Source organism: Sminthopsis crassicaudata, chromosome 3 (assembly GCF_048593235.1).
Source record: "Sminthopsis crassicaudata isolate SCR6 chromosome 3, ASM4859323v1, whole genome shotgun sequence".
In the NCBI taxonomy this organism is placed as follows: Eukaryota; Metazoa; Chordata; class Mammalia; order Dasyuromorphia; family Dasyuridae; genus Sminthopsis; species Sminthopsis crassicaudata.
Window position 1 is genome coordinate 603,400,905 of NC_133619.1, and position 16,525 is coordinate 603,417,429.

Here is a 16,525-nt window from a genome sequence, read left to right on the forward strand (position 1 = left end):
GGTGAGCTCCAGCTCCCTACTTACTAGTCTCATGGGCTCCTCAGGAGGATAACCTGTATCATCTCTTCACGCCCCCAGATACTATCATTTCTCTTTTAAAATGAAGTTATACTAACACTTAAGAGTAGGGGCTTTAAATTTCTCTATGTGTATCCTTTGCACATATTAAGTGCCTAATGTTTACTGTATATTTGTTCAATGACCAACTCATTTATATAGCAGGTTAAGGTTTACAAAGCGTTTTCCACATTTCGAGATGGATTGTGTATTTCTGTAGATAAGGTGGGGCTGTGTTGACCCAAGGTTAGAGCAGCCAGTGCTTCACTTAATTAAGACCTGGCCTATGTGATGAGGGAAGAGGCACTACTATTGGCAGCAGGGAGCTCCTGGTGGTCCAGTGAACTTCTCCCATCCCCAGCTACTTATCTACAGGAGCAGCAAGAACTTTGGCTTCATGTACCTTCTCACTGGATGGGACCTGAAAGCTCATCTACACCAACCTCTCATTTGAGGAAATTGCAGATAAGAGGATGGAATATCTTGCCCAAGGTCACTCAAGAAGTGAGAAGCAGAACTAAGAGTTGAACCCAGATCCTTTGATGCCAGTGCTCTTTATACTCCACCCTACAGGGCTCCTTGGCAGTGGGACAGTCAGGAGCAGCTATGACTAGGAGGACTCTGTTGATGCTTCTGGGGCTGAATCAGGCAATGTGCTATCCTCTATTTTGTTTGAACTAGATGCTGCATTCATTTAGTGATGTTTATCCTGGTATCTCCCACTAAAACAATCTGAGGGCTTTATTTTTCTTTTTATTGTGCCCACCAGTGTCTAGCACACATTAAGTGCTTTATGCAAATCATTGCAAACCTCATTCATATTGGATGGGGGGCAGCTGAATAAAGGATGCCATCTGAGGAGGAAAAACAGGCTGCTCAATCTAAGGTTACACTGTCCTAGTACACCCAGGACAAAAAGTTAACTCCCCAGGTTGCTGCCATGAAGGCCCTAAGAAATAGACTGGCTCTAGGCCATTGAAAAGTTCCAAGGCAGCATCTTAAGACACCACTGAAGTGCTGATTTCTAGTTTTGATTACAGCTGCTCACCTTTAGAGAGGAAGTAGTCACGCTAAAACAAATTCCACATCGTCCGAAGAATTAGAGCAGCACTGTACTGGGGTAGTACTGTCCGCTCTGACCCAAAGTGCCAGGCTCTGAAATATTACATGCTCTTGCCTTGGCCAGTTTCACTAGTTGGTCTTGGGCCTAATTCTTCCACTGCAAAAAGTGTCAAATGAATCCTCGGCCCCTCCAGCTCTGAAGTTCTCTGTTCTAAAGGCATCCCAAGCCAGCCTTCCCTCCTTTTATTTCGGTAGGTAGAAGATGCCCCCCACGCAGGACCTAGCATCATAGTTTTCTTCACTTTCTATGTGGCCTAGGACTTGACAAGGCCTCAGAATCACATTGTGGGCATTTCTGGGAGGGGCATGGCTGCAGGTGTGGGGCCATTGCCAAATCCCAGCCAGGCTCCCTCCAGCCCTGCCCAGGCTCCAGCCATTCCTGTCAGTCTCTGAAATATGATAGATGGAGGCTGGTACAGAACTGGAGTGTCCTTTAACAAGTGCAAACCCCATGGGCACCGTGTGTGGAGAGCTGAGGGGGGCGAGGGGGGGCATGGCTTGGCCCTTAGTAGAGCTGGGGATGGATGACTGCTGGCGTCAGCAGGTTCACAGCAGGCCCATGGGGGACCAAAGAATCAGTCTCAGATCCTAAGGAGCCCCTCTCCCCTTCCACAAATTCCACATCCACACCTAGAACAAAATGTTTTTAATCAATTGCATCATCACCCTCACTCTGCTGGGGGTGGGGAGGGAGGGGGGGGCAGAGGAACAAAAATATTCTGCTCCTGCCCAAGTGGACAGTAAGGCTTTTGTGTTTCTTCCACACTGTGGGGGAAGGGGCCCTGGGCTGGAGCAGAGTGAGTGTGGTCTTAAGAGGCAGGAAAGCTAAGGGGCTATGCCAGGCCTTCCATCCCCTCCCCAGGGGGTCCTGCTTGCCCCCCTCTCCCTCTCTGGGCAAGAGAAGTGAGGGAACACAGAGGGGAGAGGGAGTCCGAGCAGCAGCTGTCTCCTTCACCAATAAATATACTTCATTACCAAGCAAGGGCAAGATGGAGGGTAGAGGGGGATGGTGAGGAAAAGAAGTTGGGGAAAAGCCGCCCCTGCCCTGCTGGGAGTGAAGCAGCACAAAGATGCCCCGTGACCTTCAATGTCCATCTTCCTTCCCCCAATTTTGCTTTTAAAACAATGAAATGGATTTTAAAATGATCCCCAGCCTGGATACCCAGCAGAGGCAGGGAAGTGCTCAGAGGTGCCCCCCTTCTGACCGGAAGGTGGGGAGAATGGCATCTACCTTTCCCAAGTGTCCTTGGCTTGGATGGGGGAGGGCAGGACCTGAGGAGTGGGGGGTGGGGGGATTCTGGGCTGGGTGGCCCTCTACAGGTAGAGAAGGATGTAGGGGAGGGTGAATGAGCCCCCGCCTCCACCAGCAGGTGAAGATGTCCATACAGGGTCGGGGGTGGGGGGCCCTACAGAGGAGACAGAAAAGCCGTCCCGTCCTTGGTGTCCAAAGGCTCGGCACAAGAGGGAACATAAAAAGGACAGAAGGTTGGGAGGGGAGAGCTCCTTGGCCAGGGCAGGTGGTACCAAGGAGCCCTCATTATGCTCGGCCTTGACGCTGGAAGAGACGGGGCAGTGGCGGGGCGGAGGCTCCAGGACAGAGGTCACAGTGAGTCCAAGCAGAGTTGGAGAGGGGGCATTAGCGTAGTGAAAGGCTATTCTCTGCCAGGGCCAGTGGCTCTAGGCCCCAACCACTTTCTCAGGAAGATCAAGGGAATGAGTTAATTGAGGCTGCTAACTGAGAGCACAAAGGGCCAGGATACCCGGGAAGGCCACAGAGCCCCCTCCTACTGGGCTGGACCGGCCTCTGCAGTCTAGCCAGGGGTAGGATGGGGGGTCTTTCCCTCCATCTGCTTGAACCACTTCAGGACCCTCCCTCCGGGAAAGGAGCAGCAGGAAGGCCAAGCAGATGCCAGGCTCTCCAAAGGCCTCACCCTGACCACCCCAGAGGACTTGGGGAGGCAGGTCAGTTCTCCAGAGAGTCGGGAACAGGCACTCAGCACAGCCAAGGGTACCTGCAGCCCAAGATTCCTCCTTCCCTCCCGTGACCCCTACTGTAGTCACCAGGCTCCAGGAACGGGGGCTCTGTTCTTGCCCTCACACATGCCTAAGCCCCTTTCCCAGCAGCCTGATTCCAGAGGACTTGCAGTTAGGGGCAGGAGGAGGGACACTGCTGGGAGAAGCTTCTGCTCTGGGTCTGGGGCTGTCACCCCCAAGAGTCTGGAAGCCAAGGAGCTGTACCGTCCCCCACCCACCACCCCCAAACAAACAAACAAAACGGGGGAGGGGGTCTGGAGGGGAATAAAAAAAACCCAAAAACAAAAAGAAAAACCAAAACTAAACCCCTCCTCCTCCTCTTCCTCCTCTCCTCGTCTGTGAGGAGATAGGAGGCGTGGGCTGAGCCTTAGCTGGGCCGGCACTGGACCTGCCCCTCCGAGCTGTCCTCATCATCAGAAGCCCCGGCGCCTCCGCTGCTCAGGCCCGTGATCCGATATCCCATGTTGAGCAGCATCACCTCGAGTGGGTCGGCATTCATGCGGCGCTGATTGGCCTGAGAAGCCCCCTCCATGTCCTCCACCACTCGGCCGGTGAGGTCTTCGCTCTGAGAGGCACGGAAGGACAGAAAGGGGAGAACATGAGTCGAGAGGGAAGCAAGTTCCCCCATTCCCCAATTGGGAAAATCATGCCCCAAGTAAGCTGAGCCCTGAAGGCAAAGGTCTGAGCCAAGACTCGCTGCCATGGCAATGGGCTCCCCTGCTGCCATGCTGCCATTTTTAATCTCAAAGACTCAGCACGAATCATCCTGAATGCCTTATGGAGCCTGCTGGGTTTCCCTATTGAAGTGGGGGTAAATTCTTTTTGCTTTCCGAGAAGACAGGAAGAAGTGGAGGGGCCAGGCTAAAAAGGACACTCCAATGGGTAGGGCCCCCCCACAAAGAATCCAAACACCAGCCTTCTTCAGGCTAAAGCCAATCCCACACCTTTTCCTTGACTTTCCAGGTGTGTGACTGTGCAGAGGTACATCTCTCTCACATTCCAGATCCCTATCTTTAAAATGGGGATAATGCCATTATAATATTACAGGGTTGTACTGGAAAAGAATATGAACTCTGAGGCTTCCTCCCCCTCTAATCTTCCTGGCTCTTTCCTCCCTTCTAAGGAATCCTTCTGTTTCGGCCCTCCTGGGCTGGAAGCTCTCCCAGGGAAGGGCCTATGTCTCGGTTTCCTTGCTGACCTCCAAGGATTAGGCGGTGGGAGCACTGCAAGCTGCAGGCCTTAGTTCAAGGGCCCTGATTCCACTGAGGAGACGGCAAAAACCAGGATGATAAGAAGCCATGGTGCTTTATGGTTTCTCAAAGGTTTCCCTTTGGAGGTCAGAGAGGCAGATGCCATGCTCAGCACAGCACAGGGCCAGGAGCTGGTCCCCAAACACCCTTTCTGTTCCCACCATCTCTCACCTCGGGCCGAGGATTCCAGAGCCTCACGACGGGGTCGATGCCGCTGGTGGCCAGGAAGCAGTAGCTGGGATGGGGCTGCAGGCAGTTGACGATGGACTCATCCCCCTGCAGCACGCGCACCAGGTTGGTGGTCTCTTTCTCCCAGATGAAGAAGGAGCCATCGTCTGAGCCACTGACGATGTATTGTGCGTTGCTGGGGAGGGAAAGGAGGAGGTGGTTCGTTATGGGGGAAGGAGTGCAACACACCCTACCCCTCTCCCTCAACCTAGTCCTTCAGTTTCAGAAGGACTGTGGGGACCCTGGACTGGAGGAGCAGAGAAGAGGGCATCCTAAGTAGTAGGGAAAGAAGCCAGGGGAAGAAAAAGGTACTTGAGCCCCAGAGTCTCCCCTTATTCTCCTGCACTAGTTTGGTAATAAGTACTAAGGCTAGCCCGTTTTGTGTAGCTGAGTGCCCCAAGTACTGCTGGCCCCATTTTGCTGACCCAGAGATGGAAGAGCATGAACCCATGTCCCTTAATTCCAGTTCCCTCTCTACTGAAGCACTCCCCTCCACCAGCAACACTCACTCTCTCTCTCCCCCAGTCTGTACCTATGCCTGTAATGTCCTCCCTGTATTTCACCTGATGAATTCTTATCTATTAAAAAAAAAAATAAGTCGCTTCCTCCTAAAAAAGGCCAATGTGCCAAATGCAAAGGGCTTTGCTAATTTTCAAGGATTATACAAAGAGGCTTCCTTGTCTCTGCCCTTGACCAGAACTTACTGGTGCCCCTGGGAGCACCGCGCAATACGATCTCGTGGGACAGTTGTTCTTGGGTCTTCCCTCCCTACGAGACTGAAGCTCCGCCAGCTCCAAGCACAGGATTCATGCCCAGGAGCAGCTATTAGTAAATGAGACCACCTCACTACAGGGATGCTCTTCTCCTCCCTACCATGGGCCCCTCTCTGATCTGCCCAATTGCCAGGCCCTAGGAGTGCTCCCTGGTGCTCCTCCAGGTTAAGAAAATAGCCCAGTGCGTTGTTGGCCTGCACACAGAGGAGGCTTCTGCTCTCCTGTCACTTGCTCAGAGTGGAAGAAACAGTGACTCACAGACCTGCCGAAGAAGTTTGCTTCCTTGATGTCGGTGGTGGTGTTGCAGTGCCCACAGTACCGGAACTGGTAGTCGTAGCTGCGCTCCCGGAGCACCATCTCGTCCTCTGAGATGGAGTCCTTCCGGCTGGTGCTCCTCAGGCGTACGGGGCCACCCCCCTTCTTCTCCTCTGTGGGCAGAAGGGGCCAGAGCTGGTGAGCAGCCTGCTCCCACCCCCTCTGCTTTGAGCCTGGGTGTTCTGGACAGGGTCTCGGTGTCAGGACAGAGCCCAACAATGTTGCACAGAGCAACATTTCTGGATGGGGTGGACATAGGGGACAAGAGCCGGCTGACAGCAGGCCTGACTCACTGGAGACAGCCACAGTGATGACAGTGGGGAGGATGGAGAAGCCTCTTTTCTAGAGGTTGCCAGGATCAGGGCTTACATGTTCAAAAGTCACCATCAATACTCTTGTCTGACTCAGATTATTTACATTTTCCAGGGATGAGAGAAAGGACAAAAAGCACTGAGCAAGTAGATTTTTCTAGATCAATCAAAGAATGTCTAACACCCAGATATCTCTAGTCCCAAGACTTTAAGCAGGGGTAGTCTGACCAGAGAATGTAAGCAATCTGATAAGGGGTCACAGTTTTTATTTTATCTTTGTATCCTTAGTGCTTTACACACAGAGGACACTTGTCAATCCAAACTGAACCACCACTTGCATTTTACAGATCAGACAAGTAAGTTCCAGGAGAGACTGAACACTTTGCTAAGGTCATGCAGAGAGTGGGCCAAGGCCCCCTCCTCCACAGCAATACAGGAGCCAGTATAGAACAAGACGTGTTGTGGGGGACTCACATACAAGACCTGAACTTGGTGGTGAGAGCTATGTGATCTTGGCAACATTTGGGATCCCTTCCATAGGGCTTAGGCCTCAAGGCCCAATCTGACTCTACCCTCATTTGGTTTCCATGGGGGGCAGGCGGAGCCAGGAAGCAACCCAACCTGAAACTCATCATAGCTCACTAGGCTTAGTTTGGAGCCTGGCCAGGGAAGGGAGAGCCAGCCCCTTGTCCCTCAGCAGCAGCCCCTTGCTCTGGACTTTGGTTGGCCAGCTCACTCACCGCTATCACTCTTGGAGAAGAGAGCTGCTGTGATGTCTCGGCCCAGAGCGTCACAGGCACTGCTGTGGGCCTGCTCTGGGAACTTCCCTTTGAAGTCATCCAAACACTCCAGGGCCTCAGCCACGTACTTGAGCTCGAAGAGGCATCGGGCTAGGCGGAAATGGGCCTTCAAGTGGCATGGGTTCAGGGAGATGGCTCGCAGGCAATCCCTTAGGGCGTCGTAGTGGTCCCCATCCCTGAGGAGACAGGAGAGCACAAGCAGCTGAAAGGAGGCAGGGGAGCCAAAGAGGCTGGCAGTGATTCCTCTTCAGTCATCTTTTCTTCCCCCTCCCTGCCCTGGACCACCTCTTCCCAATCTTATTTTTGGTCCCCACTGAGACATGACAACTCCCAGGCTCTCATAGGTTCTCAGAAGGCACAAGCCACTGCTCCTCCAAAAGCGCTACAGCACAGAAGCAAGCCAAGTGGATCCCAAGAGATACAGGCTTGGGTGGCGGCTCTGAGGCCAGCTCTGTGTGATCCTGGACAACTCATTTAGCCTCTCCTGATCTCAGTTCCCTCCTTTGTGAAAGGAAAGCGTTGTCTCATCAAGAGCACAGTGTAAGAGAACATCCTGCTGGAGGTCAGCAGAGAGCCCTGTTTGAATTCTGCTCTGACACGGGCTGTGTAACCATAGGCCAATCACTTCTGAGACTAAAATTTCTCACCTGGCGGGCCTTCTCTCCTTGGGTGACTGGGAGACTTGAACCCCAGTCCTGGGGTTTTGCATACATCAGCTATCACTGACTGCTCTCTAAAGACCAGGCTTCGGGGTGCTTTTCTTGCCTAATCTAAGAGTCTCTACTCCCGTTTTCCTCTCTAGTGGGTGCATAGAACACACTAGATGGAATGCTTGGCCTAGAGACAGAAAAGACTCATCTTCCTGAGTTCAAATTCTGCCTCAGAAACTTCCTAGCAGTGTGGTCCTGGGCAAGCCACTTAACCCAGTTTCCTCATCTGTAAAAATGAGCTGAAGAAAGAAATAGAAAATCACTGCAGTTATCTCTGCAAAGAAAACCCCGAATGGGCCACCAAGAGTTTGACATTATTAAAAATGCCAGAACACCCAAGAAACTTGAGTGAAACAAATGACTCCCAGTTTGTAAGCAAGGACACACCTTGACAAGTACAGGACAAGACTGCCCCCCAGTGGGCAAACAGCCCAACTGCCTGCTGCCATCCAGCACCCACCTCAACAGGCCCCCCTCCATCCATCCTGACTCCTTTCCCAAAGTCCCCTTCCTCACCACCAGGGGCTGAGACAGATTCCTCCTCAGAGGGAGGCTAAAAATTCGAAATTCCAGGGGTCAACCTCTACCCTGGCCATGGGCGGCTTCTTTCTTGTGATTTACCAGCTGGTCTGTATGCTTGACAAAGTCTGGCTTAGAGACTGTGGGGGAGGGAGGGAAGGAGGCCAGCAGGTGGTCACAAAAGCGCACTAAGAGGGGTCACCCTCTGCTCCACCCTATCCTATGCTGACTTCATCACTATCCCTGAGGTCTAAAGGCCATGCGCTGCTCACCAATGCACCAGGCATTGGATCTATTCTAGGAATAAGACTCCTTAGAAGCCCAGGGTGTTAATCTGATAACGCAAAACACCCACCATCTCCCCCCCTTGCTAATCTTCAGTCTCTCCTTATCTACTGGTTTCTTCTCCAATATCTATAAACATATCTCTGCCCCCTCCCTCAGTCTTTTTTTTTTTCCCCAGTCAGCAAGTCTGCGTTTGTTGTTCTCCCATCTTCTCTCTCCCTTCACTGAGGAAAGCAAAAAAACCCCAAACCAAAACAAAATCCTTGTTAGACATGCATAGTCAAACAAAACAGTTCCCTCATTGGACATGTCCAAAAAATTATGCTTCAACCTGCACTCCATCAATTCTGTCAGAAAAGTGGGCAGCTAGTTTCATTGCGGATCCTCTGGAATTGTTTGGTCATTACACTAATCAGTTCCTAAGTCTTTCAAGTTCTTTTGTCTTTACAATATAATTGTCATTGTAGAAATTGTTCTCCAGATTATGTTCACTCGGCATCAGTTACACAAGTCTTCCCAGGTTTCTCTGAGATCGTTAGCATTTCTTACAGCACAATGGTAATCCATCATATTAACATGTTATAATTTGTTCAGACATTCTCTGATGGGCATCCTCTGCTGTCAATTCTTTGCTAGCACAAAAAGAGCTATTAGAAGAATTTCCATACATATGGGCTGGTCTCTTTGAGAAAGACCTAAAAAAAAAACGGTGCAGCCACACCCCCCTCTTAGCATTTGTCATTTGCACCCTTCCCCCCCCACCCCCCCCCCCCAGCCAATTTTGTCAATCTGAATCTTTCTCCATTTTTAAAAAACATTTGTTTGATCTGATCTTATCTTTCTCTCTAGCTATCATCCAATCTATTTTTTGCCTTTCTTGGCTAAACTTAAAAATACCATATACACCTAATGTCTATAATTATTATTTTTTTTTATTTCCACCATCCAATTGAATTTGCCTTCTCTAATGATATCAATGATCTCTTTATTGCCAAATCTAATGATATTGCCTCAAAATTCTTTTTGATTTTTTCCAAAAAATTTCTGACACTGTTGGTCATTTTATTTCTCCCCTTGGCTATTTTTCTTTCTTGCTCCAGTATCACAATGAGCACTCCTCATTTTTTTTTTTTGCTGGCTATTTATCCATTAACCAAGGCCAATTTCTCCTTCTATACTAAATTTTCCTGAGCTACAATTTTAAAGTACCAATTGCCTTTGACAACTCAAACTTACTGTGTCCAAAAGAGAACTTATTCTCCCCTAAATCCTTTTCTCTTAAACTTTCCTATTACAGTTCCTCCCAGTCAATCAGGTTTATAATATCAGTATTATTCTCTACTCCTGATTTTTACCTCACAAACTATTGCCAAGTCTTGTCCTTTCTATCTTCATATCTCTTATGTATTCATTCCTCTATTCATTTCCCATTCTGATTCATCCTCCACTTGGTTGCCAAAGTAATCCCCTACTACACCCAGAGAAGAAACACTGGGAAGTGAATGTAAACTCTTAGCACTACTGTCTATCTACCCTGGTTACTTATACCTTCAGAATCTAATACTTAATGTGCAACAAGAAAATGGGATTTACACATATATTGTATCTACGTTATATTGTAACACATGTAAAATGTATGGGATTGCCTGTCATCTAGGGGAGGGAGTAGAGGGAGGGAGGGGAAAATTTGGAAAAATGAATACAAGGGATAATGTTATAAAAAAAAAATTACTCATGCATATATACTGTCAAAAAAATTATAAAAAAAAAAAAAGTAATCCCCTAAAAAAGCCTGATCAGGTCATCTCTTTCCTTATTCAATAAACATCTAATATCTTCAGGAACAATGTTTTTTGTTTTCTTTTTAAATCCCCAGCCATTAATGTAGTGTCTGGCACGTAGTAAGTGCTTAATAAATACATGCTCATTGATTGCTCATTTATTAATGATACAATTAGGTATAGTTGTAATTGGTACAAATAATGAATCCCCTGAAGTGGTTACATGCATTTGACATCAGACTATTTGAAATTATAATTCTGTAAAAGATACAGTCAGTTCTTGCTTTATATAAATTTGCATTGTGCAATTTTACATAAAGAATTGTGGAAAAAATGTGCATTCCAAAGAAACTATCTATGCTGTGTACTGCCCCCCCCCCAAAAAAAAAACCCTGAAAAAAAGTGAAAGAACTCATGCACAGAGAGAGAGAGGGAGATAGAGACTGCACAACTTCCACTCAGTCAGGGGTTTATCTGGAGATCTCTGGAGAGAGACAGGAGACCTTTCCCTTATACTAGCCATCTGCCTGCTCATCTTCCGTGCATTCTTGCTCAGGTACTATGAGAATGTCCCTGGTCCCTGATTTTCGCCTGTCTGTGGCAGTGTCCAACCCCATGTGTCTGTCTCCTGTGTGTTGTTCCTCTCAATTTCAGCCAGGCCCCCACATGGCTATCCCACATCCCATGTGTTTCTCCCCTCCTACTCTCACGTCTCTGTCCACAGTCCCTACATGTCCTTGAACTTTGTGCCAGTCCCCTCCCTCTATGGCGCAGGGTCTCCTTCCTGCCTCACTCCCTCTCTTCTCCACATATGCAGGCAAATTCACTTGGTATAAAAAGATTACTTTATGTAGAGGTCCGCAGAACAGTCTGCTTATGTAAAAGTGAGAGCTATCTGTAATTGGTTCCAGCCAAATGGAAAGGTGCAGTGCAAATCTGAATAAATTTCTTCTCCACTTCAGAGGATTTCTTATTCACACTAATTGGGGTTTACTTGGCTAATGCCAACAAGGACAATTTAGGCTAGGCTCCAGAATATTCAGAGACTTGAGGCAGCAGTGACTGGCATAGGTATAGATCATCAGAGAGGTTTTTAGCCAAGACACACACTAGGTCAATGGCTAATAATGAGTACCTATGGAACTTCTCAGCCTCAAGACTCAGCACCTAAAGCAGGAGGAAAGGGTGGACTAGTAGACTATAACTAGTAGAGATTGAAAAAGGAAGGGGAGAGGGGTGCAGTCATGCAGAAACAGAATGCATCATGCTGCAACAGACACCAGAATAGGGGGGAGTGACTCAGGAATTGCTGCAACACTGAAATCCAATTACTGTCTGCAAGATGCCCCTCTAAAAGGTGCAATGGAGAGAAAGGCTGATCATGATGAGTCACCCCAAAGACCAAGCCAGGAGCACTGTAGGCCATGGGGCCTGAGGGGTATGCAAAGTGGAACAGTAACCATGGAGTTAGTCTGTATTTTAAAGAAATGAGTGCTAAGAGGGTGACATTCATGGACCCAGTCCTGCTCCCTCCAAGAGCTACAAACTCAATAAGTCAATGTCATAATCTAATAGACAAAAGACAAAGGCTAATGCAACCTTAAGCTGTATTACTAGAGACACCGTGGACACCATGCTCAGAACAGGGAGGAGGATCGTCCTGCTCTTCCTGTTCTAGTGTTCTGTGTCAGATCTGCAGGTCACCTTTGAGGAAGGTCTTGGACAAGACAGTGCACATCCAGAAGATAGTAATACAGAGAGTGAGGGGACTTAGAAACTAACCACCATCTCCTTTTGGCCAGAGGTACAAGACATAACACTAGCAGCAGGAAGGACAAAACAATTTAGACGGACCCCAAAGATCCTAGTGAAAATATTTTCCTATTTCAGGTGATATAACAACTAGAAAAAAGACCACAATGCACCAGGGGTAGATATGGAGCTGGACTGAGAACCATGGGAAAGGACCTTTGGGCAGAAGAGCACCTCACATCAGGCATTTACTGGGTTTTTCCAATGGTATTCTCTGGCCCAGGTAGCTGTCAGAGAATAGAAACAGATGCCTAGCTAATTTACCCATTCCCAGGAAAAAAGATGGCCTGTCAGCCCCCAAGAATGAAGGGTTCAAATGAATAAGCATTCATATATAGTACTACCATGTGCTGTGCCAGCAACTGTCCTAAGCATTTATACAAATAACATTTCATCTGATGGGATAGAGGGATAGAGAGGCCTTTCCAAAGTTCAACTGTTATCTCTTTAGGAGCAGCTCAGGCTCACACAAGGCTTTACATCTCTGGGATCCCTATTTTGGATGAAGAACATTGGCGGGCAAAAAAGCTGGAGGATCTCTAGATGGGCACTAAAGAGATTCTCCAAATTTCTTTGCTTAGTGTCTGTAGAACATCTTTTGTAATTATTCTGCCTTGTCTCCCTGAACTCTTCTGCTGAATCAGTGACACTGGAAGTGGCTAAGCAGTAATGCAGAGCTTGGGTGACATGGCTACAGGATCTGCAGATAAGAGGAGTCTTTAACTGCTTCTCCTTCCTGGGAAAAGCCAAAGTTCCCAGGGACAGGGTACAATCTTCAGCCCCGACTTGTGAAGCCTCAACATCTGTGGTTCCCACCAGCCACATGGACCACATTCCCTCTGTAACTTAGAAAAGCTTCGGGAGTTGCTGGAAAACTCAGGCCCTGCTGGTCAAACTGGGAAGGACTATGAATTTTACTAAGTTGTTCTGTGGAAAAGTGAGAAAGTCCTACCAACAGCAGCTACCATGGGAGCGTTTTACAGTCCCTTTTTTCAGTGACCCTGGAAGTAAGCTAATACCAAGATTATTATCCCTGCTTTACAAATGAGGTAATTGAGGCTCAGAAGGGGAACTGATGCAGATCCAGGCTGGAAGAAACTTCAGAAATCCTCTAGACCCAGAAATGGAGTCTCAGAGAAGGGCGGTGACTTGTCCAATGCAGCCCAGAAATGAGTTCATCTTGGTGAGACACCACACCTATGCCCAAAGATGCTGATGCCTGTGGGGCTCACTTACCACTTGCGTTTCATGTAGGCAGCGGCTCGGTTCCCGTAGAGCATGGCATTGTGTGGGGCCTTCTGCACAGCTTTGCTGTAGAGTTGGATAGCCTGAGTCCATTGCTGACAGGCAAAAGCTTCATTGGCCTGCTGCTTTACTCGCTCTAAGGATGGAGGCAGCTCTGCTTGGGGACTACGGAGAAGAGGTAAAATAGAGGAGAAAATCAAGGCAGAAGAGCAAGGGACAAGGCACCTGGGCTAGGCCGGAGTTGCAGAGCTGATACGGTGCTAGCCGGCTACCTATTCCTTTAAACTCCTGAGAAGGGCAAATCCCCAACTGCTGTTCTAGAGCAACACAGATGAGGCAGCAGACAGTAGAGTAGAATGAACAGTGGCAGCAAAGTTCCAGTTAATTCCCTCCCATCTTCCAGGCTCATATTTCACACTATTGACTATCGTCTTCCTCTCTAAAACTTGCCTCTTGCCCTGGCTTGTCTTTTGAGATGCCCCAGATAAGCCAGGCATAGAACTGCCTCTTTTGTCTCCTAACTTCTACATCAAGTTAAGTCTTGTGGATGTTACTTCTCGCCCTACTTCCTGTCGGCTCCTCCCTATTTCTTCCCAATGCTACCAGTCCCCTAGCTCTTGTTCAGATGACGGAACAGCTTCCTTGCCTCTGGGTTCTGGCTGCTCCCTTCAATTCTACACTATCAGGTTCCTCCTCCTAATGCAGAGCTCTCATCCCGCCAGCCCTTCATGGCTCTACTATCTAGAACAAAGTCCATACCTCTTTGCTTGGCATTTCACAGCCTTCCTTTCAGAACTTAGCCCCTCATCCCCCTTTAGTAACAACTGACTCTCACTGTTGCTCCCTTTATCCTGTCCTTACCAGTCTCCTACCATTCCACTTCTGTCCACCAGCATGTTGTTGAGATGCTACTTCCTTCAAGAAGCCTTATTTGATGTATCCAGATAAAGGTGCTATTTATCAACTTGATTCTCTCTGACCAAATTCTTCTTGTGCATATAATCACTTCTGGAACTGTACATACCTTATCCCTCAACTAGATCATAAGCTCCTCTTTTCTTCTGCCATCTAAATGTTTATCACAGGGCCCTGTACATCAAAGAAGCCTATCATCAGACTGAAATGTACCTCAGCAGCCATCTAGTTCAACCTAAATGGAATCTCCATTCTAAAAGACTGGATAAGTGGTCATCAAACCCTCCAAATAAGGAGAAAGTCACTGTTTCCCAAGGCAGTCCATCCATTCCATTTCTGGATGGTCTCTTCTTAGAAAGGTCTTACCACACCAGCGTAAACTTGCCTCTATGAAGCTTCCTCCCATTGCTCTGAGAACACATCTAATTTCTCTTTCCACATAAAAGAAAAGACTTCCTGCTCCTAAGTCTTTTTTTTCCAGGCTAAATATTCCTATTTATGATTTTTCACCTGGTCTTCACTGCTACTCCTCTGGACACTTCCCAGATGCTAAGTATTCTTAAGCCAAAGCAGCTGGAAAGCACATCTGATTTGTTCTGAAGGGAGCAGGGGAGACAGGGATTTATCAATGCTCTGTCTCTGAAATTAATGGTTCTTTCCATGTAGGCCCATGTAGCATGAGAATGGCTGGCTGTCACGTCACACTGCTGATTCATATGGAGAATGCAGGCCACTAAAATTACCAGCTCTTTTTCAGACAAACTGTTTTCTAATCCTGCCTTTCTTGAAGCTAATTTTTGGAACCCACATATAAAACTTCTCATTTATCATTGTTGGATTTCATCTTGTTAGATCCAGACCCAACACATGTCAAGCTCTTTAGGGACCTTGACATAATAGTGGGTGCTTAATAATGTCTGTTGGATTGAACTGAATTTCTTGACTTTAGATTTGATGGAAGTGAAAAGAATCTTTTGACCCAGCTCCCTGCCTTTAGAACACAAGGACATCTAGTCATACTTATCAAAGCTATGTAAAAAAAGAGTCATAGACTCAGAACACATTATGAGTCATAAAGTTTTAACTCCCTAGTCAAGATATCTTGCCCTCTAGGCCCTAAGGAGCTAGAAAATGCCATACCTATTTCCCAAGAGAACTCCCAAATGGCAGTTTCTCCCTCTATTACATTATCTTTCCCCTCCACTTCCTGTGTGTTGGAAATGGTTTCTATTCATCTTATCCTTACTGGAAACTTGGAGACTACAGGGAAGAGAGCAAAGAAGTGGGAAAATCAAGACAGTATAAAGTGAGGATAAGGTAAACTCTGGGACCTCAACCCTTGCTGATGCAATCCTGGGACGGCATGACTTGATATATTCCCCATCCCAAAGGTCTGACTAGGGATAAAGAATAAAGCATCTTCTCCACCCACAAACCAAATGGCTTTAATGGTCCTCTTTTGCCTATGTAGGCAGATTCATATCCTTTCCTCCCTCTCTGGGAAGATCACGAAAGGTACCAAGTCATCTCATGGGACACATCACAATTAAGGAGAGGTACTACAGCCTAAAAACTGACATTACCTAACATGTGCTCTGCCCTCCGACAATCGAAAACCGTTGCTGTGCAGGTGGAGCCCGTTGGACATGCCATTGGTGGACATCTTGCCATTCTGGACCTCTGATGGGTTTAGTGGGAAGAACAAAGAATGGGACAACTTAAATTTTGGGCATGGATAATAATACTCTTATTTTCACCCAAACTCAGGTAGGACCTGCTGATGATACCAGGTAAAAGTTTATTGGGTAGTGGACAAAATAGGCTACACCTCCCAGCTACAGCAGAAGAAATGGGACAGGTTCCACAATGGGGAAGAGTTGAAGGAAAAGGCTTCTACTGACAAACCATCCTTTCCATAGCCACAAAAGCTCAACATGACTTCCGTGGGATCAGCCTGACAGTAAAGGTTGTCTATCAGTCTTTGATGCCTCCATTCTGACTTGGTGGGGAAAAGAAGTAGTGTCAGAAACCTGGGCCCTACCATTCCCACACTCACCCGCTGATGAATGACATTTCCTTGGCAGGAGAAAGGTATATGGTCGCTGCTTGTATGTCAGGTCAAACAAATAGACCTAAAGACAAATTGAGAGAGAGAAAGAAAGAGAGAAGACAGACAGACACACACAGAGGCCATAAAACAGCCTCACTGTCATTAGTATTTAGCAAAGATTCTACCCCCTTTGGGGATGTATCCTAAAAAGCCGGGATATAATGAGTGCCAAATAGATGGTAGGGAGAATTCACAACGAATTGCCAAATGAGGATCTATCAAGGCATTAAGCAGTTCCAGGGCAAGAGCTCTCTAGAG

At 47.7% G+C, this 16,525-nt stretch overlaps 1 protein-coding gene across 2 annotated transcripts in view; it reads right to left on the bottom strand.

Moving 5' to 3' along the window:
- Nucleotides 1-1,810: 1,810 nt before the first annotated feature.
- Nucleotides 1,811-16,525, bottom strand: part of WDTC1 (WD and tetratricopeptide repeats 1) — a 63,618-nt gene continuing 48,903 nt past the window's right edge. For both annotated transcript variants that reach the window (XM_074305683.1, XM_074305682.1), the window contains exons 10-16: nt 16,214-16,289; nt 15,741-15,837; nt 13,234-13,407; nt 6,831-7,066; nt 5,727-5,892; nt 4,635-4,827; nt 1,811-3,778 (exon numbers count right to left, since the gene is read on the bottom strand). In XM_074305683.1, the coding sequence (XP_074161784.1) occupies nt 3,581-3,778; nt 4,635-4,827; nt 5,727-5,892; nt 6,831-7,066; nt 13,234-13,407; nt 15,741-15,837; nt 16,214-16,289 (1,140 nt within the window). In that variant the 3' untranslated portion in view covers nt 1,811-3,580. The remainder of the gene's footprint in view (nt 3,779-4,634; nt 4,828-5,726; nt 5,893-6,830; nt 7,067-13,233; nt 13,408-15,740; nt 15,838-16,213; nt 16,290-16,525) is intronic.